Source organism: Colletotrichum aenigma (assembly GCF_013390185.1).
Source record: "Colletotrichum aenigma strain Cg56 chromosome Unknown KSG_Cg56_contig01, whole genome shotgun sequence".
NCBI classification, from domain to species: domain Eukaryota; kingdom Fungi; phylum Ascomycota; class Sordariomycetes; order Glomerellales; family Glomerellaceae; genus Colletotrichum; species Colletotrichum aenigma.
The window spans coordinates 7273807-7300026 of NW_023500907.1; the positions used below are offsets into that span (position 1 = coordinate 7273807).

At 51.0% G+C, this 26220-nt stretch overlaps 3 protein-coding genes across 3 annotated transcripts; all 3 read left to right on the forward strand.

Annotated features, from left to right (window-relative positions):
• Positions 1–1534: 1534 nt before the first annotated feature.
• Positions 1535–11607, forward strand: AFT9-1 (Highly reducing polyketide synthase AFT9-1; the record flags this gene model as incomplete). The annotated part of the gene is made up of 8 exons (XM_037317184.1): positions 1535–2065; positions 2118–2236; positions 2293–2591; positions 2648–2721; positions 2798–2953; positions 3071–10405; positions 10456–11444; positions 11499–11607. 8 exons carry the CDS (start codon positions 1535–1537, stop codon positions 11605–11607), a joined length of 9612 nt encoding a protein of 3203 aa, XP_037184973.1.
• Positions 11608–12216: 609 nt separating this feature from the next.
• Positions 12217–13739, forward strand: ugtA1-3 (UDP-glucosyltransferase A1; the record flags this gene model as incomplete). The annotated part of the gene is made up of 2 exons (XM_037317185.1): positions 12217–12463; positions 12592–13739. 2 exons carry the CDS (start codon positions 12217–12219, stop codon positions 13737–13739), a joined length of 1395 nt encoding a protein of 464 aa, XP_037184972.1.
• Positions 13740–14333: 594 nt separating this feature from the next.
• On the forward strand, positions 14334–16221 carry patH-1 (Cytochrome P450 monooxygenase patH; the record flags this gene model as incomplete). The annotated part of the gene is made up of 6 exons (XM_037317186.1): positions 14334–14524; positions 14581–14676; positions 14734–15352; positions 15404–15583; positions 15637–15945; positions 16009–16221. The coding sequence occupies 6 exons, from the start codon at positions 14334–14336 to the stop codon at positions 16219–16221; spliced, it is 1608 nt and encodes a 535-aa protein (XP_037184971.1).
• Positions 16222–26220: the final 9999 nt, after the last annotated feature.

Sequence of the window (26220 nt, forward strand, 5' to 3'; positions counted from 1 at the left end):
GCCCTGTCTCCGAGATAAACCCCACTTGCGTTAGACATGACCGCGAATCCTACTGCACCTAGGACATCTAGCGCGTAGTCGATCTCTGCAACGGACTCCTGGACGGAAGGCAGTGGCAAAGACGCGAAGAACCCAAAGTGGGAGGGATGCTGTTTGCAAATGGCAGCAAGCTCCTCATTGGTCTGACGAGTCATCCCTGCAGCATGTCGGTCCTGGTTCGGAGTAAGGTGTGTCCCCGGAGACGTTATGCTGAGGATCGACTTGCTGATGTTCAAACTTTTCATCAACGCAATGTGCTCCTCCGGAGTCCAGTCCTGAGACGATTAGAAAGTCAAGCAGCAGGTAAGACGGGATACACTCACAGGGAGGGCTGGCATCCCGTCGGGCTTCTCATGACCGTTATCGAGCGCATATTGACGATACCCCGCAGGTACGGCATGGCAATGAATGTCAATTCGTTCCATTGTAGAAGAATTTGGAGGGTGGGTGTTTCGGAGGATGTCAACGTAATCAACCAGCTGCTTTCCCGACGGGTTGTCGCCGACACAACCGAGTATCAATCAATTCTTCAGAAAGAAATGGGAGTGAGCTTAACGGAGGCAATATTTCGTAGTGGGGAATAGTCTTGGCCGTCTCCGTCTGGATGAGATCCCAATCCGATGTGAGCATGAGGAATCTCTAACCCAGGGTACCTTTCATCGGGTTCTTCCCCTTTTTTGTATTCGTATGCGTGTCTCGTTCGACTTTCCTCGGAATCTACGAGATGCCTTTGGACTAAGCAGTGAAATGACCCACAAAAGAGCCAGCAACTCGTCGATTGTGTTCGTCCACTCGGAATGACTGACTTGGAAAACCCACAATATATTGCGCAGTTCGCCAAGATGTTTCTTCGATGGAAGGCTGGAGCCTAGACGAACTGACAACAGTAACCAGGTTGGAGAGGCTCCACCGTGGATAAAGTCGGATATCCGCCACCTCTATCCGCAATGCTACCAGTAAGCTGCAATGGCGAGCTTTCCAGCCCTGCAACGCTGTCTTCCCCGTCCCGAACATCCTTGTCTTCCATCGTGGCGCTGCGGATGTCATCGGTCGGCTCTATATCCGATGCAGAGGGAGGAGGTGTCTGGATAGCAAGATAAAAAACGAGCTAAGCTGCAGAAACCGAAGTAACCTGTCAGCGTCGTACTTTTTGCTCCACTAATGAGCTTGCGGACTGAGCCCTGCAATGGAGTCGGCAACGGCCCGCTCCTAATGCATGACTTAGCCGGGGGTCTATTCTGGACTGCTTCGCAGCTATCGTGAATCCTGAGTGGTGTACTGGTCTTACAGCAGCCCACCTATCAAAGGCGTCGGTCGTCACATACGAGACTACCTGTTTCAAAGCAGTCAGTGATGCCGGCTTGCATCACCTTTCGCCATTGACTTGGGGACTTTCACATCTTATTAGCGAAACCAAACTCTGATACAAGCTTTTCTCTGTCATTCACCCCTTACACGTCCCGTCACATCAGATTTCGCCGTTCAGCAAGTGAAAATGGGTGCCACTAGCCAAATTGCCATCATTGGAATGGCCTGCCGTCTCCCTGGAGGGGCTGACAATCCAGAAAGCCTATGGTCTATGCTAGCTGAAGGCAGAGATGGACGAAAAGAAATTCCAAAGGATCGATGGGACTGGAAGTCTTTCTACCACAAGGACACAAACGCCAAGGAGGCCATCAACTTCAGCCATGGATATTTCCTGGATCAGGACATCTCGGCTTTTGACGCCCGATTTTTCGGTGTTCCTGGGGCAGAGGCTCCGGGAATTGATCCTCAGCAAAGGCTTCTGCTGGAGGTCACGTACGAGGCAGTCGAGAATGCCGGCATCCCGATCGAAGACCTTCGTGGTTCAGACACTTCGGTTCACATGGCCATGTTTGCTCGAGACTATGACAGAATGGGATATCGAGACACGTCTCAAATGCACAAACAACATAGCACAGGGTCAGGTGACGCCATTCTAGCCAACAGGATCTCGTACTTGTTGGATCTCAAAGGCACCTCCAACACCTTAGATACAGGATGTGTAAGTAATGCGGCGCTGTAGTTTTTAGGATCATACGTGTTAACGTTTCCAGTCCGGCGGCCTTGTGGCGGTGCACCAAGCGTGTCGTACTTTGAAGGCAAACGAAGCTTCGATCGCCCTTGCAGGGGCCAGCCAACTGCTTTTGACCCCCGACCAGTCGATGACCATGTTGTAGGTGTTTCAAGTCCCAAAAGTTTCCATTACGTTTCACTGACTGGCTCGTTTAGTAACCTCACCAATAAAGATGGGAGATGCTACACGTTTGACGATCGTGGCGCCGGCTATGCGCGAGGCGAGGGACTTGGCGTTCTCGTCTTGAAGCGGCTTGAGCAGGCTATCGCCGACGGAGACGCCATTCATGCGATTGTCATGGAATCAGGCTCTAATCATGATGGCAAGACAGGTGGAATCTTCTTGCCCAACTCGGACGCACAAGAGTCTCTAGCCCGCAGGGTCTACGCGAATGCTGGTCTGGATCCTCGAGAGACTCTGTATGTGGAGGCCCACGGAACCGGGACTGCGGCTGGTAAGTTGCAGTTATCTCTCAACATGAGGATTATTACTGACTGACAACTTATAAAGGTGACAATGCCGAAGTCTCGTCTATATCCAAGGTCTTTGGCCGTGAGGCAGGCCGCAAGTCTGACTTGCCCATAGTAAGTCTCGTGAAACCCTCCACTTCCGCAGTCGCAGGCTCGTTTTCTGTCAGCCTTTGCTAATTATCATTATTAGGGCAGTATCAAAGCCAACATAGGCCACCTGGAGTCGTCCAGCGGCATAGCCGGCATGCTGAAGGCTATAATGGTGTTGAAAAAGAACCAGATTCCTCCGCAGCTGAACTTAATCAACCCAAAGCCTTCGCTTCATCTCGCGGAAAGGGGCATCAGAGTAAGTAAAGAATTGTCAAGCCTCGAAGTTTCAGCCAAAGTCAGACGTGTAGGCATGGAACGACTGGCAAACAAGTTTCTGATGTTGAATTTGGACTTTGCTAACAATTGTCGTCAGATACCGCTGAAGCTCGAACCTCTTGCACCCAAAGATCACACTGGACCCAGACGCGCCTCTCTCAACAGTTTTGGGTACGGCGGGAGCAATGCCCACGTAATTATTCAGGCCTATGACCCTACCCCTATATCCAATGGATTCTCCAACGGCGTCAACGGAGTGGGAAAACCGCACGAAACACCCCAGAGACTTGTTGTTCTTTCCGCAAACTCAGAGTCGTCACTCAAGGGTGTAATCGTCAACTTGCGGCGATGGCTGGGATCAGACCTGGGACGTTCGACATCCTTTGACGACCTGGTTTACACCTTGAACGTCCGCCGTTCAAAGCTTCCCTGGCGCTGCAGTGCCATCGTGTCCAACTCCGAAGAGCTTGAAATGGCCATGGGAGATCCGAGAGTACCCCTGGTCAAGTCTGCACAAGATGTCGGGGTCGCCTTTGTTTTCACCGGTCAAGGAGCCCAGTGGTTCGCCATGGGCCGTGAGCTTTTGTCGGGGTCAAAGGTGTCCCAAGACTCGCTGGCCGCCTGCGACCGAATCTTGAATGATCTTGGTTGCGACTGGAGCCTTTTCAATGAGCTGTCGCGCGACATGAAGACAACACGCCTCGGTGATAGCAGATTTTCGCAGCCATCTACAACGGCGATCCAGATTGCACTTGTCGATCTACTCGGTAGTTTCGGCATTCATCCCCAGGCCGTCTGTGGCCACAGCTCTGGGGAGATCGCCGCCGCTTATGCTGCGGGTGCCCTTTCGAAGGAGGACGCTATCTCGGTTGCCTACAATCGCGGCATCTGGTCCGCTGAAGCCAGAAGCCTCAACGCAACAGCTGGTACGATGCTGGCTGTGGGGGAAGGGGAAGACGCCGTGCAGAAGAGAATCAACTCGCTCAGCCGGGGCAGCAGCAAGATTGTGGTGGCTTGTGTGAACAGCCCCGAGAGCACCACAATTTCCGGAGACGTGGAGGCGATTGAAGAGCTCCAAGCCAACCTGGATGCTTCATCTGTCTTCAACAGACGTCTCAAAGTGGATTCAGCCTACCACTCTCATCACATGGAGACGGTGGCCGATTCCTATCTGTCGTCCTTGGCCGGTATGTCTGGGAATGCCCCCAACGAGAAGATTGCTTTCTATTCTTCTGTCACCGGTAACCGGAAACTCTCCGACTTTGAACCTTCTTATTGGGTTTCCAACCTGGTGTCTCAAGTCAAGTTCAGCGCGGCGTCACAGTCGGTTGCAGAGCACCTCTCGACCGCTGATTCTACAGCCAGCAACATCCTCATTGAGATCGGACCGCACTCCGCACTCTCCGGGCCGCTGAGACAGTCTCTGGGCGGTTTCAAGACCTCTTCGGGAGCAGCTTTCAAGTACACCTACCTCCCTTGCCTGGTCCGCAACGAGAGTGCTACGAAGACTATCCTGGCCTTGGCTGGTAGGGCTTTTGAGGCCGGACACTCGACCAAGTTAGATGCGGTGACAAACATGGACAGAGAGCTTACCTCAAAGCCTCGCCAACGAGTCGTCGACAACCTTCCAGCATATCTGTGGGATCACAGCTCTACATACTGGCACGAGTCGAGGCTTAGCAAGGAAAACCGCCTGCGCCCGTTCCCTCGCCATGATCTTCTCGGACTGTACGACATCCACAGCTCCGCCAACGAACCTCGATGGAGACACCACGTCAGCATTGAATCCCTTCCATGGCTGAAGGACCACGTTGTAGAAGGCTTCATCATTTTCCCCGGCGTGGGCTACTTGATAATGGTCATCGAGGCCATGAAACAACTAGCGTATTTGCGGAAGACCCCAGGAAACGTCAAAAGCGTCAATTTTCGCGATGTCTCCTTCGCAAAGCCGGTCGTGGTTCACCAAGTGGGCGAGAACAAGAGTCGCGAAGTTGAGATGCAGCTTGTCATCAGCCCGCAGCGTCAGCACATGGCCAGTACGTGGGAGTCTTTCCGCATCCTGTCCTACGATGCTGAAAACGACCTCTGGACCGAGAACTGCACTGGTAAGGCTTCCTTGGACATCGAACTCGGAGCGGCACAGCCTGCAGTCGAGGAAGTTCTCGGAACCAGCGACGATGGCCTCGGTCACCTCACAAAGTCGGCGGCGGCGGCCGTGTTAGAGGACGTCAGGGCCGCCTGTCTCGAGCCGATCGACACCGCGAAGGTATATCGTGAGCTTGCGGCATCCGGGAACGAATACGGTTCCAGCTTTCAAGGACTCAAAGATATTCGCGTTTCCAAGAACCACGGCTTCGCCAAAATCGTCATCGACGATGTCGCGAAACAGATGCCGGCCGAATACATGCAGCCGCACACCATTCACCCCACAGCCTTCGACGCGATCATCCAACTCGGAGCCGTGGTTTTCCGCCGCGAGTGCGTCGTCGCCCCGATAATGCCCGTGACGCTCGGCGAGTTGTCTATTGCTCTCGACATGGGCAGCAAGCCCGGCTCTGAGATATTTGTGGCCCTACACTTGGTTCCGGAAAGCCGACGGGAAGCGGTCGTCGACTTCTGCGCGTATCAACAACTTGAGGATGGGACTTTCCGACCTGTGGTCACGAGCAAAGACATCCGCCCACAAGCCGTTGGCAATGCCGATTCAAGCAACAATCTTTTTCACCAGAAAACGAGCTACCTGGTGGAATGGAAGCCCGATGTCGACTATATCACACAAACCGGTTTCATGGACCATCTTTCCAGCCGCGATCTCTTCGACGTCGGGTACGGGACGATCAGAACGCAGCCTGCCGAAGAGCAACTGCACCTCAACGATCAAGTCGCGTCAATCTTCATCCGCAGAGCAGTTCAACGTCTACGTCAAGACCAAGTCTCCGAGGCAAGCAGTCCTCATCTGACGCAGCTCCTCGACTGGATGCGCAGATGGGACGAAGTCGACGCGAGACCGCTTCTGGAAGGGATGACCCCCGAGAAAGAGGCTGAGACCATAGCACAGGCCAGTGATTCCAACATCTTGGGCCACACCTTGACCCGTCTCGGGCCGCAGTACATCGACATACTTATGGGTAGGGCAGAACCTCTCGAGCTTCTCGTGGAAGACAACCTGCTCGGGCGGCTGTACTCCGACTACGCCCCGTTCAGCTGCCACTATGCACAGATGGGCGAGTACATGCAGACTCTCGTTCACAAGGATCCCAACATGAAGATTTTGGAGATTGGTGCTGGTACCGGCGGCGCTACGATGCCGCTGATGGAGAAGAGCGAGCGCGACGGCCAGCTTCTCCTGGCGAACTACACATACACCGACATATCTTCGGGATTCTTCGAGCGGGCGCGTGCGAAATTCAGCAAGTGGGCAGACAAAATCGACTTCAAGACGTTGGATATCTCAAGCAACCCGCTTTCTCAGGGGTTCACTGCCCAAAGCTTTGATCTCATCGTTGCCTCCATTGTGTTGCACGCGACACCTTCTATGGATGACACGATGGCCAACGTGCGCAAGCTGCTGAAGCCGGGTGGTCGGCTTGTCCTCATGGAGCTCACGCGTCTCTATGCCGCCCACAACGGTATCTTCGGCACACTGGAGGGCTGGTGGTTGTCTCAAGACGGACGAAAGGACGGGCCAGTCCTCACCACTCCTAAGTGGGACAGTCTCTTGAAGCGCCATGGCTTCAGTGGCACCGACCTGGCCATTCCAGCTCATCTTGGCCGTTCCAGGGATATCAGCACTTTTATCGTCAGCAAAGCTGTTAATTCTACGGACACCAGCTTGAGAGCTAGTGTGATGCTCAGGCATTCAGACCCAACTCAAACTGCTTTCCAGGATCTCCTTTGCAAGTCCTTGCTTCAGCAAGGCGTTGAGTGCAACCAGGAAGTCTCGATAAAGACTGGCGCTCCCGTGGCCGACAAGGTTGGCGCAGAATCAGACCGATTGTTGATAGTTCTCGACCCCGCCTCTCATCCTGTCCTCCTAGATCCCAAGGACGAAACCTTCGAGTGGACTAAGCAAGTTCTGCTTCAGACCAAGAACATCTTGTGGGTCGGCTTCCAAGATACTGAAGCCTCGGTTGAGAGCGAATCCCGGAAGAACATCGTCAATGGGCTGGCTAGGGTTTTCAGGCGCGAGAACCCCGGCATCCAACTCATCACGGTCGATGTGCAGCAACAGATTCAACCCTCCAGCGAAGACGTACATCACGTCGTTAAAGCCCTAACAGACTTCGCCATTTCGTCGTTCTGGTCAAATTCGGGAGGAGCGGTAGAAACAGAATACGCCATCCGCGATGACAAACTCGTTATTCCCAGGATTGTACCCGACATCCGCTTCGCAGACTTCGTCGAGAGCTCCAACGATGAAAGTCACGATGAGGAAGGCTCCAGAACACTCGTGGATTGGAAGTACTTCGACGACAGCCGGCCTCTGATGTTTGACGTTCGGGTGCCCGGTTTGCTCAACACCATCCGCTTTGTGGACAACGACAAGATGAGCGAACCCCTGGGTCCCGATCAGATCGAGGTCCAAGCTCGCGCATACGGCCTCAACTTCAAAGACGTTTTCATCGCGTTGGGCCAGATGGCCCCCGGCACTGCAATGACCGGCGAGGTTGCCGGTGTCGTTACCGCAGTCGGTTCAGATGTCCAGTCGTTGTGGAAGCCTGGCGATAGAGTCGTCGGTCTGATGGTGGCGGCCTTTGGCAACCGGGTCCGCGTCAACAGCAACGGAGTTGTCGCGATACCCGACTCCGTCAGCTTCGTCGACGCCTCGTCCGTTCCCATCATCTACTACACGGCCTGGTACTCTCTCACGCACTGTGCCCGGCTCGAGAAAGGCCAGAGTGTGCTCATCCACGCGGCCTCGGGAGGTGTCGGCCAAGCTGCCATCCAGCTCGCGCAGCTGGTCGGGGCCAACATCTTCGCCACCGTGGGCAGCATCGCCAAGAAGAAGCTCATCCAGGATCGATACGGTGTGCCGGAGCACCAGATATTCTCTTCACATTCTAGCCATTTCAAGAAACACATCATGGAAGCGACGCAGGGCGCAGGCGTTGATGTCGTCCTGAATTCGCTCTCCGGCCAGCTCCTGATGGACAGTTGGGACTGCGTTGCCCCGTTCGGCACGTTTCTCGAGATCGGCAAGGCGGATATATACGCACGCAGCCAGCTGAACATGGCCAACTTCGAGAAGCAGGCGACCTTTGCGGCCGTGGACACCTCGCACATGTACCGGCTCCGTCCGGAGTACATGACGCGAGGGCTCAAGGAGATCTTCGACATGATCGAAAACGGTCTGTTGAAGCCCGTGTACCCGGTCACCACGTACGACATGAGTCGCATCGAGGAATGTTTCCGTCTCATCGCGACGAGGAAGCACATCGGAAAACTGGTGTTGGTGGCCGATGAGAACACCATTGTCCAAGCAACCAAGCCGAAGCCAAAGCAGCTTCGGTTGCATCAAGAGGGGACGTATGTCATCGGCGGTGGTTTCGGCGATCTTGGAAAGAAGATGAGCAAGTTCCTGGCCGAGAAGGGGGCAGGACACATTGTTGCACTGACACGACGAGACGTCGACGCTCAGCAACGGGCGCCATTCGAAGAGACCATCGTCAGGCTGGGTGGTAGACTTCACATCGTCAAGTGCGACATCACAGACGAGAGAAGCACGCTTGCAGCCAGGGAAGAGATTCGCAAGCTACCACCGGTCAAGGGCGTCATCCAGGGGGCACTAGTTCTTTGCGATCACCCCCTCGAGTACATGAAACTTGAAGACTGGAGGACAGCCGTGGATCCCAAGGTCCAAGGCACTCTCAACATGGACAAGGCGTTCTGCTCCCCTGAGACGACCGACTTCTTCATCATGCTCTCCTCCGTCACGAGCAAGATCGGCTTGACCACCCAGAGCAACTATGCGGCAGGCTGTGCTTTCCAAGACGCCTTCGCGCAAGCTCACGCCTCGAGTGTGGGAGCTTCGGGAACCACCCACTACATGACCATCAACGTCGGCGCCGTCGAAGGCTCAGATCAGATCGCCCGCGCGAGCAGCGACTTCATCCGGTACGGCGGCTCGGTCACGCTCGACGAGTTCTTCGCCACGCTCGAGTACGCCATGGGTGACCAGTCTCGGATCGATGGCGCTTCGCAGTGCATCATGCCCTTCGACCGCGACTCGATGGAAGACGGCATGGGACCGGAGGTCCTCAACGACCACCTCTTTGATCACGTTCCCAGCAAGAGAAGGCGCGGCGGCACGGCCAACAACACCAAAGTCGACAACGCGAAGCCCAGCGCGACCCAGGCGGTCCAAGAGGTCGAGACCGTTGCGGAGGCCGAGGAGATCGTCAAGCAGGCGCTGCTCGACAAGTTTGCCGCGTTCTTGGGCGGCGAGGTCCCGGACGACCAACCCGTCGCGACGCTCGGTTTGGATTCTTTGGTTTCCATCGAACTCAAGAACTGGGTTCGACACACCTTCCAGGCGCCGTTGCAGACATCCGAGTTGAGTGGTGCACGAAGCATCATGGCGCTCGCCAACCTCATCGTATCGAGAATGGAGTTAAAGTGCAGGGTCAATGGCAAGACGGCCGCCGGCAATGGTGACGCCAATCATCACGGCGGTCAAGATGACACGAGCCTCGAAGCCTCAGGTGAACATGCCAGTCAGCATGGATACGACTGTTGCAAGTTGAGCGCAGATCTGCCTGTCCAGCCAATTCCCGAGTTGGACGACGCTCTCGATTTCTGGCTCGAGGCGAACGAGCATCTCTACGACCCTGACCAACTTCTCGAGGTCCATCAAGACATCGAAGCCCTCCGAGCCCCCGACGGCCCTGCTCGACAGATTCTTGACGGCTTGGTCAAGGAGCATGGCCATGACAAGAGCAATGGCTGGTTGAACGAGATCGTCACGGACGCTCGCTGGCTGTGCAGGAGGTCCCCAATCGCCCCGTATGCCAGCACTATGGGCGGACACCGCGACGCGAAGACTCCTCAGTCGCAGGCCGAGCGTGCCGCCACCATCATCGCGTCTTCTTTGTCATTCAAGCGGGCCGTCAAGGCCGGAAAAGTCAAGCCCCTCGAGGTCGCGGGCAGACCAGAGTGCACGTGGAGATGGGGCTGGCTGTTCAACTCGATTCGTATACCACAGCTCAGGTGCGACGCGATGAAGAGCTTCGACTCGGACGAGAAAGACGCCCTCGATCACATCGCCGTCCTGAGAAGAGGCCACTTGTTCAAGGTCATGCTCCAGGACCGGGACGGACAAGACTTGTCATTCTCTGATCTGGTGGCGACCTTTGAAGAAATCGTCTCAAAGGTTGGTCAGGACCACCTCTGGACTAGCATCCTGACCACAGATGATAGAGACTCGTGGGCTGTTGTAAGTGTCATTCATGCACTTCTTGTACTGAATACTAACAGTCCTTTCAGATGCGAGAAAAGCTGGCGACGGCGAGCGCTGCCAACGCAGAGTACTTCCACGCCATCGACTCTGCAATGTGCGTTCTATGCCTGGATGATGGCTCCCCAGAGACTAGCGAGGAGATTGCTCGACAAGGCTACATCGGCGACGGATCCAACCGCTGGTTCGACAAGGTGTTGCAGTTCTACGTGACATCCAACGGCCGCTCCGGCCAGATCACCGAGCACGGCATCATCGACGGCACGACCCCCGCCCGTCTTCTGGAATGGCTCTCGGCTGCCATGGACAAGCCATTGCCCGAGAGCCCAGCCAGACTGAACGGAAACTTCTCGTCCCACATTGCGCTGCACGAGTTTGTCCTCGAGACGACGCCCGAGGTCGAGAACCGGATCGGGCTCGTGAGAAAACAATACGTCAACAACACCTCAGTCGCAACCTACGTCCGAGAGGAGCTCACCGAGTTCGGGACCGACTTCCTCGTACGGTCCAGGGTGTCGGCCAAGGGCGTCGTGGACATCACGTTCCAGCTCGCGCTGCGCCTGTTCTTCGGACACAACGTGCCGTCCTGGGAACCCACCAGCGCCGCGCACTTCCACACCGGCCGATCCGATGCTGTTCAGAGAGCGGTCCCGGCCGTCGTTGCCTTCTGCGATGCGGCCGCGCAGGCGTACCGGCACCAAGAGGAGTCCGAGCAGGCGGGGAGACTAGCCGCCCTGTTGTCGGCCGCGACGAAGAAGATGAACGTCGACATGCAAACCATGTTGAACGGCCGGAGTTACTTGCGCCTCTTCGAGGTCCTAAGCTACCTCTGGCCCGCCGAGGCCAGCAGCACGCCCAAGCCACGCTTTTTGGGCGAGCATGTCTTCTTCGGCAGGCCTCACCCGCCCGTCTTTGCCCAGAGCAACGGCTTGGAGGGAGACATCATGTTCCAAGACTTTGTGCACCTCATGGCGGATACTGACGGGTTTTGGTCAATCTTGGTCCCGGAGAAGGACAGGTAAGCAACCCCAGTCCACGCTGCATGGGATGTTCTAACTCGTCATTGCTGCAGAATTCGCTTTTCCTTGACAGGCGGCTCGCAGGAGCGGACTCGGGCGTTTGTTAAGGAGCTTAGATGTGCCGCAAGAATTGTGCGCGGCATTCTTCAGGGGGTTCAGTAGATTTGGATTATGAGTAGGAGTGGTCAGTTGAACGGAGAGCATCAGTTGGCTCGGGTATCTTCACTCATTTGGCAGGTCAGCTACGTTCGGTAGTATGATTTGAATGTGTAATGTAAGATTCGAATGAGGTTGGCAGCGGAGGAAGCTCTTGGTCCCTCGTTTGGATTGGTAAAGATGAGATTGGACGGTGAAAACCAGGCCAAGCGAGTGAAATGGCGACTGTTGTGAGGTATGTTCTGCCATCTTTGATGAATGATTTCGATGCGAAAGTCTGGCTACTATAAATTGAGCCATTTCAGACTTGATCTTGAGATGCCTTGCCACTACCAGACGAGATAGATCGTGATGTGAAGAGGAAACAGGATAACTCATCAAGCCCATGTTCCATCCGGGGCAGACCTACCAAGCTCAATTTTCCGTCAATAACAGTATGCAAGATGGGTCGGGTATGTACCTCGATATAGCTAGTGCTTATCGGAAGTCCATTTATACCTTATGATGCCGGCTTTCCCATGGACCCTTCAGTTCCCCCCTCTCACACTTGACGCTCATCTTCTTGCGCCCGATTCATACGCTCCCCTGCCCCCCCACGTCGACATACAGCCTGCCATGTCACCTTCTCGCACCACGTTGGAGCCCCTCAAGCCCTTGCTGCTCATCTGCAGCACGCCGGTCTCGGGCCACATCATACCGATGCTGACGATAGCGGAGCAGCTCGTCTCGCGGGGCTACGACGTCTGCTTCGTGACCGGCTCGGGCTACCGTCCACGCGTAGAGGCCGCCGGCGCGTCGTTCGTCTCGGTCGAAGGGTACGGCGACTTTTATGACCTGACTTCGTGGGATCTGGACCCGTCCTGTAAGTGCTTCCGTTATGTCATATGGCGGTGTAAATAGTGTCGATATTCCATGTATCTAATCACTCCAAACCGAATTTCCCCCCTCCAAACTCACCACGGAGCAAATGCTAATCACACCCATCCGCAGGGCCCGAGGGCAAGAAGCACTCGGAAGGCACGGATTGCTTCATCCACGACCTGGTACACATATTCTGCAGATCCATCCCCTCGCAGCACCATGCCCTCCAAACCGCCCTGGGAACGCTCGCCTCAGAGCACCCGGGACGGCCCACCATCCTCCTCACAGAGAGCCTCAACTTCGCAGCCATGCCCATCCTCCACGGCGCGCCGGGCCTCCGTCCCACGGGATACATAGTCATCGGCCTCAACCCCATGATGCTCTCCAGCATCGACCACCCGCCCTTCGGTTCCGGCTTGCCCCCGGATGCCTCCCCGGCCGGCCGAGCTCAGCACGCCGCCGCCAACGCCGCTCAAAGGGAAACCTTCGCCGCAGCCCAGTCCTCCTACGCGGAGGCCCTCGCGAAGCTGGGCGCGGCGCGGGAACCGGAAACCTTCCTCCTCGACGCCCTCTACCACCTCCCGGACCGCTTCGTGCAAATGTGCGTACCCAGCGTCGAGTATCCCCGTTCCGACGCGCCCCCGGGCCTCCGCTTCTCCGGCGGCTACCCCAACGGTCCCAAGGACCCCTTCCACCCGCGCCCGGCCTGGTGGCCCGAGGTCGTCGCCGCGAAGGCTGCCGCCCGCAAGCTCGTCTTCGTCTGCCAGGGCACCGTGGCAATGGACCTCACGCAGCTCGTCATCCCCACGATGGCCGCCCTCGCGGGCCGCGAGGACGTCCTCGTCGTGGTCGCCGTGGGGCGCAAGGGCGCGAGCCTGCCGCCTGGCCTGGAGGTGCCGCCCAACTGCAGGGTGACGGATTACGTGCCGTACGACGAGGTGCTCCCCCACTGCGGCGTCTTCGTCACGACGGGCGGGTACGGGGCGTTCCAGCGGGCGGTTCGGAACGGGACGCCGTTGGTGGTGGCCGCCGCGACGGAGGAGAAGCCGGAGACGGCGGCGAGGGCGGCGTGGGCCGGGGTCGGGGTGGACCTGAGGACGGGGGATCCGTCGGTCGAGCAGCTCCGGCGGGCCGTGGGGGAGGTGCTCGAGGATGGGAGGTACAAGGCCAGGGCGGCGGAACTGCAGAGGGAGGGGGCCGGGTTTGACCCCATGGACGTGGTTGTGGGAAACGTGGAGGAGTTGGCAGCGGAGAGGGCTGCGCTGAAGACGCCGTGAAGACCCGCGTCCGCGAATTAGACACACAGAGAAGCTATCCAATGTGATGGGATCAAAGTGTTACATCATCGTGTTCCTCGTTCCGAGACCCTGTCGGCGTGTTAGACCGACTCGGCAGATGCAGTACAGGATGAGGCCATTCTAGGCTTCCGTATTCACAATCCTTCCAGACCGATCCGACTAGAGTCCCCCCCCAGTTGCCGAGACATAGCAGCGAGCGGAGCATGACAGATTACACGAACGCCGATGGCTAAGCTCAATCGGCGAGGTCGCGAGTGGCAATATAGCCATGCAGTGAGACGGAGACGGCCCTTCGGCTGCACGATCCATGTCTCTTGCAGACCCTCCGAGACCACCCCGGCCAACCCACCCACACCACACCAGCAACCTCCGATGGTTACGAGTACGGCATGGGGCCCCGAGGCCGAGAAAACCGTACGGATGGCGTGAAGGGAAGGTTTGATACCTCTGGGCGGCGTAGTGTTCTGACCCGCCGGTAAGCCAGCAGATATTCACCGGTATCAAAACATCCCCCCGCGATGCGTTTTCACTCGCATCTCTCCGTCGTGGCATCGATTGAGAGGTGTTGTCGAGATGAGCACAACCGGCATTCTGGACCTCTCGCGAGGGACCGTTGGTCTCTGCGTCCTCTTCGCGCTCGCCGTCTCCACGCTCTCGAGGTTCTTCCTCGCGAGCTGCCGGCCCAGGAACTTCCCGCCAGGCCCTCGGACAGTCCCCTTCCTGGGAAACATCACCCAAGTACCGAAATCAAAGGGCTTCCTAAAGTGCGTACCCTTAGAACGCACCTGTTCCATCCCCATACTAACAGCGAAACCCCAAGATTCCACGACCTCGGGGCCACCTTCGGCTCCATCATCGGCCTCAAACTAGGCTCCCAAAACTTCGTAATCCTAAACAACTACAAAGACGTACGAGAGTAAGTCAACCTCCCTCCCCCTCCCCTTCAACATACCTAACACCCAAAACCCAAAAGACTCTTCGACAAGCGCGGCTCAATCTACTCCTCCCGCCCCCGCACCTACGTCGCAAACACCCTCGTCTGCCCGGGCGACATCCACCTCCTCCTCCTCCCCTACGGCCCCGCCTGGCGCGTCCAGCGCCGCGTAGTCCAGTCCCTCCTCGCCGTCAACCGCGTCGACGCCGTCCTCCCCGTCCAGGACGCCGAGGCCACGCAGACCCTCTCCGACCTCCTCCGCGACCCGGCGGGCTACTACGACCACGTGCGGCGGTACACCAGCGCCGTCGTCCTCGCCGCCGTGTACGGCGTGCGCGGCGCCCGCTTCGACTCGCCCAACGTGCGCGCGCTGTACGCCGCGCAGGACGAGTTCACCGCCGTGCTGGAGCAGGGGGCCACGCCGCCGGTGGACGCGTTCCCCTTCTTGAAGATGGTGCCCGCGGCGCTGGCGGGGTGGAAGAGACGGGCCGCGAGGGTGAGGAGGGAGCAGATGGGGTTGTATCTCTCGCTGGTGGCGGGGACGAGGGAGAGGATCCGGGAGGGGAGGAGCCCGGATTGCTTTTTGGGGGAGATGCTGAGGGATCAGGAGAAGAATGGGTTGGATGACGAGCATTTGGCGTACCTGGCCGGGAACCTGGTGTGTATCGACTGGGAAGCTAATGTCGTGCGTGTTGCTGATAGTTTGCAGATGGAAGCCGGCTCGGATACCACGGCTTCGACGTTACTATCCTTCCTCCTCGCGATGATCAAGTACCCGAAGGAGTTCCGTAAAGCACAGGAAGAAGTCGATCGGGTCTGCGGCCCCCTGCGGTCCCCGACGTCAGAAGACATCGGCCGTTTACCCTTCATCGAGGCGTGTATGAACGAGGTGACACCCTCCCCTTCCCCCTTCCCCCCCTCCAGAAGCTTCACCTAACGCAGAACCTCCAGACCCTCCGCTGGCGCCCCGTAGCAGCCGGCGGCGTCCCGCACATGCTCACGCAGGACGACACGTACCAGGGCTACCACCTCCCCAAGGGCACCGTCCTGGTCGCCAACACGTGGGCGATCCACTACGACGAAGACGAATACGAGAACCCGGCCGAGTTCGCGCCGGACCGCTTCGTGATGGAGAAGTACGGGACGCGCGACCCCGTCGACGAGAGCGCCGACGACCACCGGCGCGTGCTGTATGGGTTCGGCGCGGGCAGGCGGGTGTGTCCGGGGCAGCGGCTGGCGAGGAACTCGCTGGTGAGTGGCACTAAGCCCTAGGTCGTAATTCCGAGAACTGTTGTGACTGACTTCTACCGATAGATATTGAACATGGCCAAGATCGCGTGGGGTTTCGATCTCTCGCCCGGGGAGGGGGAGGTGGACGTCGACGTCGGCACGGCGTACACGGACGGGTTCCTGATCGCGCCCAAGAAGTTTCCGATCACGATCCGGCCGAGGTCCGAGAGGCATGCTGCGGTGATTGAGGAGGAGCAGAGGAGGGCTGAGCCTTTCTTCGCAAAGTACGCGGCATGACTCAACGTAGCGATGGAGTAACTCGAGATTCAGTCTCACAAAATGGCGTGTGATGTGTGCTCTTTGCTGACTATGATCCGAGGTTAAAACATTATCTCTTTCGTGTTCGAATGATTCAGGTGGTAGATGTTTGATCACAGGCTCAGACATCGCCTGTAGGCTCGCGGGCGGCTTGGTCGGGGGCTTATCGACGCTCTCAAGGTTCTTAGATATTCAATCGCTTTGCTTGAAATATTTACACGCCTGACATGGCGGAACTATGCAATTTTCGAACGAATCCTCCTCTTAACCCATTCCCACAACGCCGCCTCTACAAAGCACCCCCCTTTGAGGAGGTACGACACGGCACCGCTATATAATTTATAAAATTCTTTAAAAACTCTAACGTGGTTGATCAGTCAGCGACGAATATCAGTTAGCGACGAACTTTTTCCCATCCACGTAGTGGTATTTACCATTGCACAACCACAACACATTCAATTAACTATTCCTCATTACTACTCGAATCATTTGACAATTCCACATCCTTAGAACAGGTTCTCGCATTATGACCGGTCTCGCCATACACACCACAGCGTCTCCAAGCTAGCTGGGCTCTCTTTAATAGAACCCCCTCCTCATCCTCTCGAGATACTAGACGTTTCCCTTTTTGTTTCCCTTCAAGCAAAACCTAAGATTCCTCTATACTAAGTGCCCCTCTAAGCTGGACCTGCGTTCTTTTAGCCCTCCAGCGCTTAGCAAGTGCTATATTCACATCCTCAAAGGTATAAAGCTGATCAGTCAAAATAGTGATTAAGTGTGCTATTACCTATGCACCCTTTGATAATTGCTTAACTGCAGCAATAATTAGTGTTAGTAAGCTTCCTTAATAAGTAGAGATATAACTTTTAATAAAGTTAGACTGCGAGATGGTTTGTTGTAGGTTAGAAGGCGTTTGCGACTGCTAAGGTGGTGGTGTTGAAGGGTTGGCTATAGGAGGTGTAGGCGTCTGTAAATATATATCAAGCTTTTTGATGATATGGTCTAGGTCCTATAGTGAAATTCTAGCGCCTTAGAAAGCAGACCTGATGTTTTCCTTATTAAAAACCTTATTGTAGGCCTATTAGAAGGTAATAAAGAACTCTAATGTTACGACCCGTTATGTACGGATAACAGTTGACCGACCCACTTAGGCATCAGGCGGCTAGGATAAGACATTTGTACTGCAGGATCACAGGAACAACAGGGACTCACTCAGAGACGGAAGAACTATGGTATAAGTCACGTGATGATAAGATAAGACTGAGCAGGCAGTGTGGATCACTGAGCGCTCAGTCGAAGTTACTGAGCGCTCACCAACAGTTAATAAGCGCTCACTAGTACCTGGTGAGGAATCAGTGATAGAGTAAAGGGTACTGTTCAGAACTTATATATAGTATAACCCTGAGCCTAGCTCATGGTCAGACTTCTATAGCTCTTCAGCAATCAACTTAGTATTCATCCTCACGGATACTCTCAGCTTACCTTCACTGCGAATCACTTATTGAGTCTAAGACTGATCACCTTGGCCTCTGAAGAACCGATCTACTACAGCCTACAACCTACAACCTACGACCACAACCCAGTGTACTGTTAGAACGTATCAATCCCCAGCTTCTGTTAGCAGACCCTACTGTCGGATAGCTGACCGTAACAAATGTCTTCCCACGCCTCTGTTAAGTCGCCTACCCTAGGATCCTCATCCACTTCAGGAGGACGAGCCACCTAAAACCTAGCCTAGGAACTAGGAGACCAGAAGATAAAGGACGACTCAGACAGTAAGGATGACACCAAAGAACTTAAGCGCCAGCTCAACAAGACTAACAGCAACTTTAAGGCAATACGCGAAATATTCAACCAGAACGCTGCAGCCCTTAGCGAACTCCAGGAATAAGCCCACAAGAACCAGGATCTGGAGAAAGAAGTCGCCACCCTCTAAGCTGCCGCTAACGTCATATCCACTCTAGTTGAAGGATGAGAACGCCTCAAGCTTAACACGCCTTCCACTTTCGACAGGACCCTAGGACAACTCAAAGGACACCTGGTATAAGTTTAAACCTACTAGGCCTTCTATATAAACACCTTCCAGAACGACACTGAATGCGTTATATATGCAGCCACCTTCCTTTGGGGATAAGCCCTTGCCTGGTTCGAACCCCTTCAACAGGAATAGCTTGACAACCCTGCTGAAAAATACAGCCAAGAAGTTAAGGACATCTTCTTCAGCTTCACAGGCTATGTTAAGGCCCTAGAATCTCTCTTCCTTAACCCTGATGAACAAAGACAGGCTGAGCGAGACCTATCCTACCTACGACAAACTAAGTCAGCTACGCTCTATGCCGCAGAGTTTAGGCGATTAGCTGCAAGACTCTATATGACTGACGAAAGCAAAGTTTTTGCCTTTTACTAAGGACTTAAGGATGATATTAAAGACGAAATAGCTAAACTGGAGATGCCTCCTAGCTTCCTCGCCTACGTCAAACATGCTATTAAGGTTGATAACCGCCTCTATAAACGACAAAAGGAACGAGGAGAGAAACGATAAAACCTGAATTTAGGACGTAAGTACTAATAGCAGCCTCAACAGAAGTTTAACAGCCAGCAGAATAACAACAGACCTTATAACAACTGGAATAACACCCGCCAGAGCACCGCCTATAGATAACACAGCAGACCTATAGATCTCAGCATAATGACTAAACCTAACAACAAAAAACCTTAGAACCCTAAGTGCTACAACTGCAACAAGCAAGGCTATATCGCTAAAGACTGCAGGCAGCCTAAGAAGCTCCCCTGGAGACCAGTGGCAGAACAACCTTGATAAGTCAACATAATTGCAAAAGCCCTATATGCATCCTAATTGTGGACCAGATGCTATGACGACAACTGCTGAATTCACCTTGAAGACAAAGAAATATCAGGACACTACCTAAGGGATAGCAACCCTAGACGGTCTGGTTACAATATGACCATCCTAGACACTCGCCCTAGGACCCTGGCAATAATGCATTCCAGCAACAGCAAAATAGCTAGAAAACCAGTTGAACAACTTAATGAGATGCTATGAATTCAGCAATTAGAACTAATCACCCTCTGCATAACTAGCCAGCAGCTCCACTATGAAGAATAATAAATCAAGAAGGAAATAGAGCTAATCCAGTAAGAAGACGACAGATAAGTACGACTATATTAACAATAAGAATCAGAAGAAGAACCAGAACACTAATACGATCCTCTGATAGAACAACAACTCCTCAGTATAACCAACAACTAGACTTTTGGAGAAGGAGAAAGCTGTTCCTATAACTTAGATAAACCTCGCAACGTTGCCTAATAACGCACTCAGATAGAGATCGCCTATAGGTTCACCCCTAACATGGACGACTCCAGCTCTAAAGAGGAACCTAACGACCAGGAAGGAAGAATCAAGCAACTTCTGAGATACTAAGAAATCGACATACTTCAAGATAAGCAATAACGCTATTTCTATAGCACCTCAGCAGCCTAACGAGACTGAGGCTACACCCCTCAGCTACACACGGAAGATCATCCCGCGCTGAGAAGCAACCATTAGCTTCACTGAACCCTCTTCTGGCCCTAGTGCTTCCATAACAAATGCAAGGAATATATAGGAGAAAAGCATGACTACTAGTTCTATCCCAGAAGATATAACAATAAGCCTATCTATGAGATCTACTTAACCTCTATTATGATTAGATAGACTATAGTATTATTTGAAGATAACCTTACAGTCTTCAGACCTAGTCCTCAGTTCCCTATAAGATGTTAACATAATGACAGCATAAAATAGGATGAATGCTAATAAGACGAATACTAAGTTTACTACTAAGAAAAGGCATAAGCCTAGAGAATCGCAAAGAATAGACCTAGACCCCCACAGGTTAGGATCCATGAGAACAGCCTTGCAAAAGCATAACGAGAGGGAAAGCAAATCACCTACCCAGGATAACCAGAGCAGTCAAAAAACTAGACTCACCTACTAATAACAGATCATAACAGGCAACAAACATAAGATCTATTCACTAAATATCATAAGGATATAAGGGTAATATCAAACTTAAAGTTACTATCAACCAGCAGACAACACTCATGCTGATCGACAGCAGAGCTGAAGCAAACTTTATTGCCCCCTAAGCCATCAATAGGCTAGAAATACGATAGGGAGGAAAAGAACAACCATATCAGTTACACACAGCAGAAGGAGAAGAATTCAAGTATGAAGGAGGTACCATCTATAATAAGACTGCGCCCCTTAAGATGAGCTACCTAAATCGAAAAGAAAGAATCTAATTTAATATTGCTGATCTAGGAATATACGACATAGTGCTAGGACTACCCTAGCTATAAATAAGCAACCTACAGATAGATTAGAGCAAAGGCTAACTCTATTAGGACCATAATAATTCAGTCCCTAAGCAGCCCTATCAGAATCAGGCCTCAAACGAATCAATACGACAAGGAACAGCAAAACGATACCTCTGTTACCTCAAGGCAAAAGAAGCCGTATCATAACCACTGATAACGATAGATCTTAAACAGAAGAACGATCTACTTCTGTCTATCCTAGAAGAATACAGAGTTTATGAGAAACTCTTTGCAGCTGAATTAGAAACCAGACTGCCTGAACATATCAGTTTCGACCACGAAATACCCCTCAAAAAGGGGAAGGAACTACACTTCAACAAAATCTACAGACTTAACCAGACAGAGATAGAAGCCCTAGATAAGTACCTTGAAGAAAACCTTAAGAAGGGATACATCAGACCCTCAATATCACCAGCAGGAAGCCTAATCCTATTCATACATAAAAAGAATAGAAAACTACAATTATGCGTTAACTACCGCATGCTTAACAAAATAACGATTAAGAACTGCTACCTACTACTGCTTATTAATAAGATGAGACGACTCCTCCACGAAGCTAACTGGTTTACAGCCCTCAACCTCAAAGGAGCCTATAACCTGATCAGAATGAAGTAAGGAGAAGAATAGAAGACTGCTTTCAGAACCTGAAAAGGATATTTCAAGTACCTTGTTATGCCTTTCAGCCTCACTAACGCCCCTGCAATATTCCAAAGTATAATCAACTAAGTCTTATGCAAATATATTGATATCTACGTAGTAGTCTATCTTAATAACATCCTCATCTTCTTATTAACACTTGAGAAACATAAGGAAGACGTACACCACATCTTATAAGCCCTCTAAGAAGCTAAGCTATTAGTTAAACCTGAGAAAAGCAAATTCCACACACAGAGGGTGGAATACCTTAGATTCACTATCACCCCTAGAAAAGTCTGTATATCAGAAAACAAAGTCAAAGCTATTAAGGAATAGCTGGTACCTAACAACCTTAAGGAAGTCTAAGGATTTCTAGGTTTTATCAACTTCTACTGCAAATTCATCAAAGACTATAGCAAGATCAACGCAGCTCTCATAAGCCTCAGCTGCAAAGACACACCCTTTATATGGGAAGAACCACAACAAACAGCATTCCAGAAGATCAAGGACCTTATCGCCAGCAAGCCTATCTTAAGCATTCTAGATCTAACAAAACAGTTTGAAGTAAAACCTGACGCATCTGACTATACGATAGGAGCATAATTATCTTAATGAGATTCAGAAGGACGACTATACCTATATGCCTTCTTTTCTCGCAAGCTCCACAGACCTGAACTTAACTATCAGGTTCATAATAAGGAACTCATAGCAATTATTAAAGCCTTTAAGGAATAGAGACCTAAGCTCTCAGGAACCACACATAAAGTACTTATATATTTAGACCATAAGAACCTTTCACACTTTATAACTTCAAAAGTGTTAAATAAACAACAGATTAGATAGTCAGAATTCCTATCAGAATTCAACTTCTGAATCATCTATCGCAAAGGATCAGATAATAGCAGAGCTGACGCTCTTAGCTGACAACCAGACTATAACGTCCTAGTACCTGAAGAAACCCAGGTGATTCTCAAAGGAAATAACAACAGAGATCTAGTGCTAGCAACCAAACTTTTGATGATGGCTGGACGATCTAATACTAGCCCGCCTAGCGAACTAGACGATAAAGCAATTATGGAGTTTTATGCTCGCCCTATATATAGTTACTAAGGAATCATAAAAACCTAGAAACAACTATAACAACAATATAGAGAAAAGGTCACTAGAGAACAAGTGGCAAAAGCAATTAAGGATTATGAGGTCTGCCTGAAAAGCAAACCCGCTCAACATCAGCTGTACGGTATGCTATAACCCTTGCCTATGCTGCAAACCGCCTGGCAATCCATATCCCTCAACTTTATCGTCAAATTACTGAAGTCTTAAGAACCCCTTATGGGAACACACTTTAACAGCGTTCTTATTATTATGGACCGACTTATGAAGTATGCCTACTTCATCCTATATAAAGAAGCAAGTAATGCTGAAGAATATGCCTACATATTTCTTAAATATATTATCGCTAACCATAGAACGCCTAGAGAGATTATATCAGACAGAGATAAGATCTTCACTTCTAAATTCTGGAAGTTAATCACATCACAACTTAGCATCAAATAATTAATATCCACTGCATTCCACCTGTAAACCGACAGACAAACAGAACGAATTAACTAAATCCTTAAAACATATCTCCACGCCTACGTCAACTATAACCAAGACAATTAGGTTGTATTGCTACTAATAGCCCAGTTTGCCTACAACAGCGCAGTAGGAGAAAGTACTAAGGAATCCCCCTTCTACCTCAACTATAGATTCAAACCAACCACCTATAGAGAACCCCAAACAGGCCTAGCTGCAGTAAAAGCTATCGCCTCAATATGCTAAATCAAGGATATCCAGGAAAACGCACGCAAAGAACTTAAATTCGTACGACAAAGAATGACAAAATTCAGCAATAAACGAAGGATTAAGGGACCAACCTTAAAAGAGGGAGATAGCGCCTATCTTATACAGCGAAATATTAAGACAAAGCAACCAAACGACAAACTTAACTATAAAAAACTCAGACCTTTCAAAATTTCACAAGTAATCTCACTAGTTAACTATAAACTAGGACTCCTAGAAACCATAAAGTGTCACCTAGTATTCTATGTCTCACTCCTCAAACCGGCACTATGTGGATCACAGACAAATGATATTATTATCGTTAAAGACAACAAACCAGAGTATGAAGTTGAATAAATTATCAACTATCTCAAAGAACCAGAAGGGTATTAATACCTCGTCAAATAGAAAGGATACAGACATAAAGATAATATATAGGAACCAGCTAAAAACATCACTAACGCAGCAGAAGAACTTACGATCTACTGGCAATAACATTAAGAACGAGAAGTCACACTAACACCTGTTGTACTAGTCCAGAAGAACGCTAGATATAAGCGAATTAAGCACCTATATCGCTTCACTAAACCACCTATCGAAGCAGATCGACCGCAATAAGGAAAACTATTTATTCGCCTAGGAACACCAGAAACAAACTAAGATAACACTAAAGCACTACTAGCATCAGACACTAAAAGGCCTAGATCGATAAAGTCCAGACTAAAGCTAAACTCTTGCCACTCTAGATCGTTCGGCACCCTAGCAGCCTGAAGATCGTTCACAACCTACTTCTTATGAGCATCTAACGCTAGAAGCACACTATCCTCCTCGTCAATTTCCTGCATTCCCCGCTCAAAAGCCTCAGTCTGACGCTCTCTCACTAACTTCCTCGTCTTACGAATATAACTTAAGCAGCTAGCAGCCTCTGCTATTTAAGTCTGCAAACAAGCAAACTCCTGATGAAGTGTAAGCAGTTCCTCACCAGCCTTCTCTTCTTTTTCATTCCACTCCTTTTGTTGCTTATTCAACTTTTGCACTGCAACACAGTTAGTTATCACTTAGATAAATTAGGATCAGAAGTCACTATATAAGTTGAAGCCACTAGAACGCCATCATAAGGCTTTTTCGCCTCGATATATATACAGCACCTAGACGATTTCTCACTAAAACGGCAAGGAACCTTTGCTTGAAAACAATAGGTATAAGGCATATTGCTAGCTAAAGAATAAGACTTAATATATTTAATTAAAGCTTTGCGCTCACAATCCTTAAGCGCAGTGACGACCGATTTCTTTTTCGATTTTTGGACGTAGCCTGACATAGTGTCAGCATCATGAGTAAATCAGGAAGCATAATTAACAGATCCCTAACCTGGGACTAACGACCTACTTATATTAGGTCTTGAGGATAAGACCTTTGGAGAGGGGACCTGATGTTACGACCTGTTATATACGGATAACAGTTAACCGACCCACTTAGGCATCAGGCGGCTAGGATAAGATATTTATACTGCAGGATCATAGGAACAACAGGGACTCACTTAGAATGGAAAAACTATAGTATAGGTCACATAACGATAAGAAGGACTAACGAGAGATAAGCGGTCCTGACCTAGGACCGACATAAAGAAAGCGGTCCACACCTAGGGACCGCTCAGAAGATATCAGTCCTCAGTTTAAAGAAACTACCCTAGACTTATATATAGTATGACCCTGAGCCTGGCTTATGGTCAGACTTCCATAGCTCTTCAGCAATCAACTTAGTATTCATCCTCACGGATACTCTCAGCTTACCTTCACTGCGAATCACTTATTGAGTCTAAGACTGATCACCTTAGCCTCTGAAGAACCGATCTACTACAGCCTACGAACTACGACCTACGACCACGACCCAGTGTACTGTTAGAACGTATCAATCCCCAGCTTCTGTTAGCAGACCCTACTGTTGGATAGCTGACCGTAACATCTAACTTAGTGATGTGATTTATAGAGGCTCTGATAAATAGGTTAATTTCATTACTATATATGCGTTTTAAAGGCGAATAAATGGTAATATCTAATAGCTATAGTAGATATAATAAGTATGCAGGCATACTGATAGTTATAATATTATTCTGCTTATAGTAATTATTGAATTTAGCTGATAAATAGCTCTTATAGCTGTTGATAATAAGCATCTGGTAGGCGCCCTCTGTTTAGTTCTTAGTGTGTTTATTAAAGTGTTTAATCCAGTTAAGGCCTGTCTGATTATCCGTCTATCTATTAGCTGTGGGTTTGATCACCTAGTTGCCTGGAAAACCTGATTCTGTGGTCTAACTGGCAAGGTGATATACGCCCTTAACGATCACAAATAGAGGGATGCACCACCTGCCTGAATTGATATATTTGATGACTATAGGTTATTCATAGTTATTAGGCTGGACAGACTTTGCTTTGCCGCGTTAATCAGCATATATTACCACTATTAACGCGGTGATTATGCCTATTATGAAGCCAGTTTCATCGAAATTATATAGGTCCCCCTCTTAGATGCCATACTTAGCTATTATGTTGCATAATAGCGCAAACCACTTTGATATAACCTCAGGATCTTCTTGAAGAGCCCTTTAATAATCATATAGACAATTAAACTTAGTTTTCAGAGCAGGCTGTGAGTCTATAAACTGCCTAGCCTATCGCTTGCTAACAGGCTTACTATTATACGCTTATAGCAGGAGATTAGCCATATCTTCCACACTGCTGAGGTATAAAGGAAATCCTTTAGAATCCTGTTTAATAATATATTAGAGAAGTGTTTTCTCTTCAATTAGATTAAGTTTATGTCGTTAAGGTTGGGCAGGTTCGCGTCGGGGTCGATCGTTCATTCTATGGCGTATGGAACTTTCGGGGACACCGTAAGTCTTCGCAGCACGCAACACACTTAGCTTTCGGCCGGCGGCGCGGGCTGATCGGATCGCCTCGATGGCTAGAAGTATCTTGTCTTCTTGTGTGTAAATTGGCATGATGGTTGCGGAGTAATTACGCGTCGAAGCTTTAAGTGGTTTGGTGCAAACTGCGTTTGGGAAAAAGTTTGTCGCTGACTGATATTTGTCGCTGACTGATGAACCATGTTACATATCACTTTTAATCTATATAA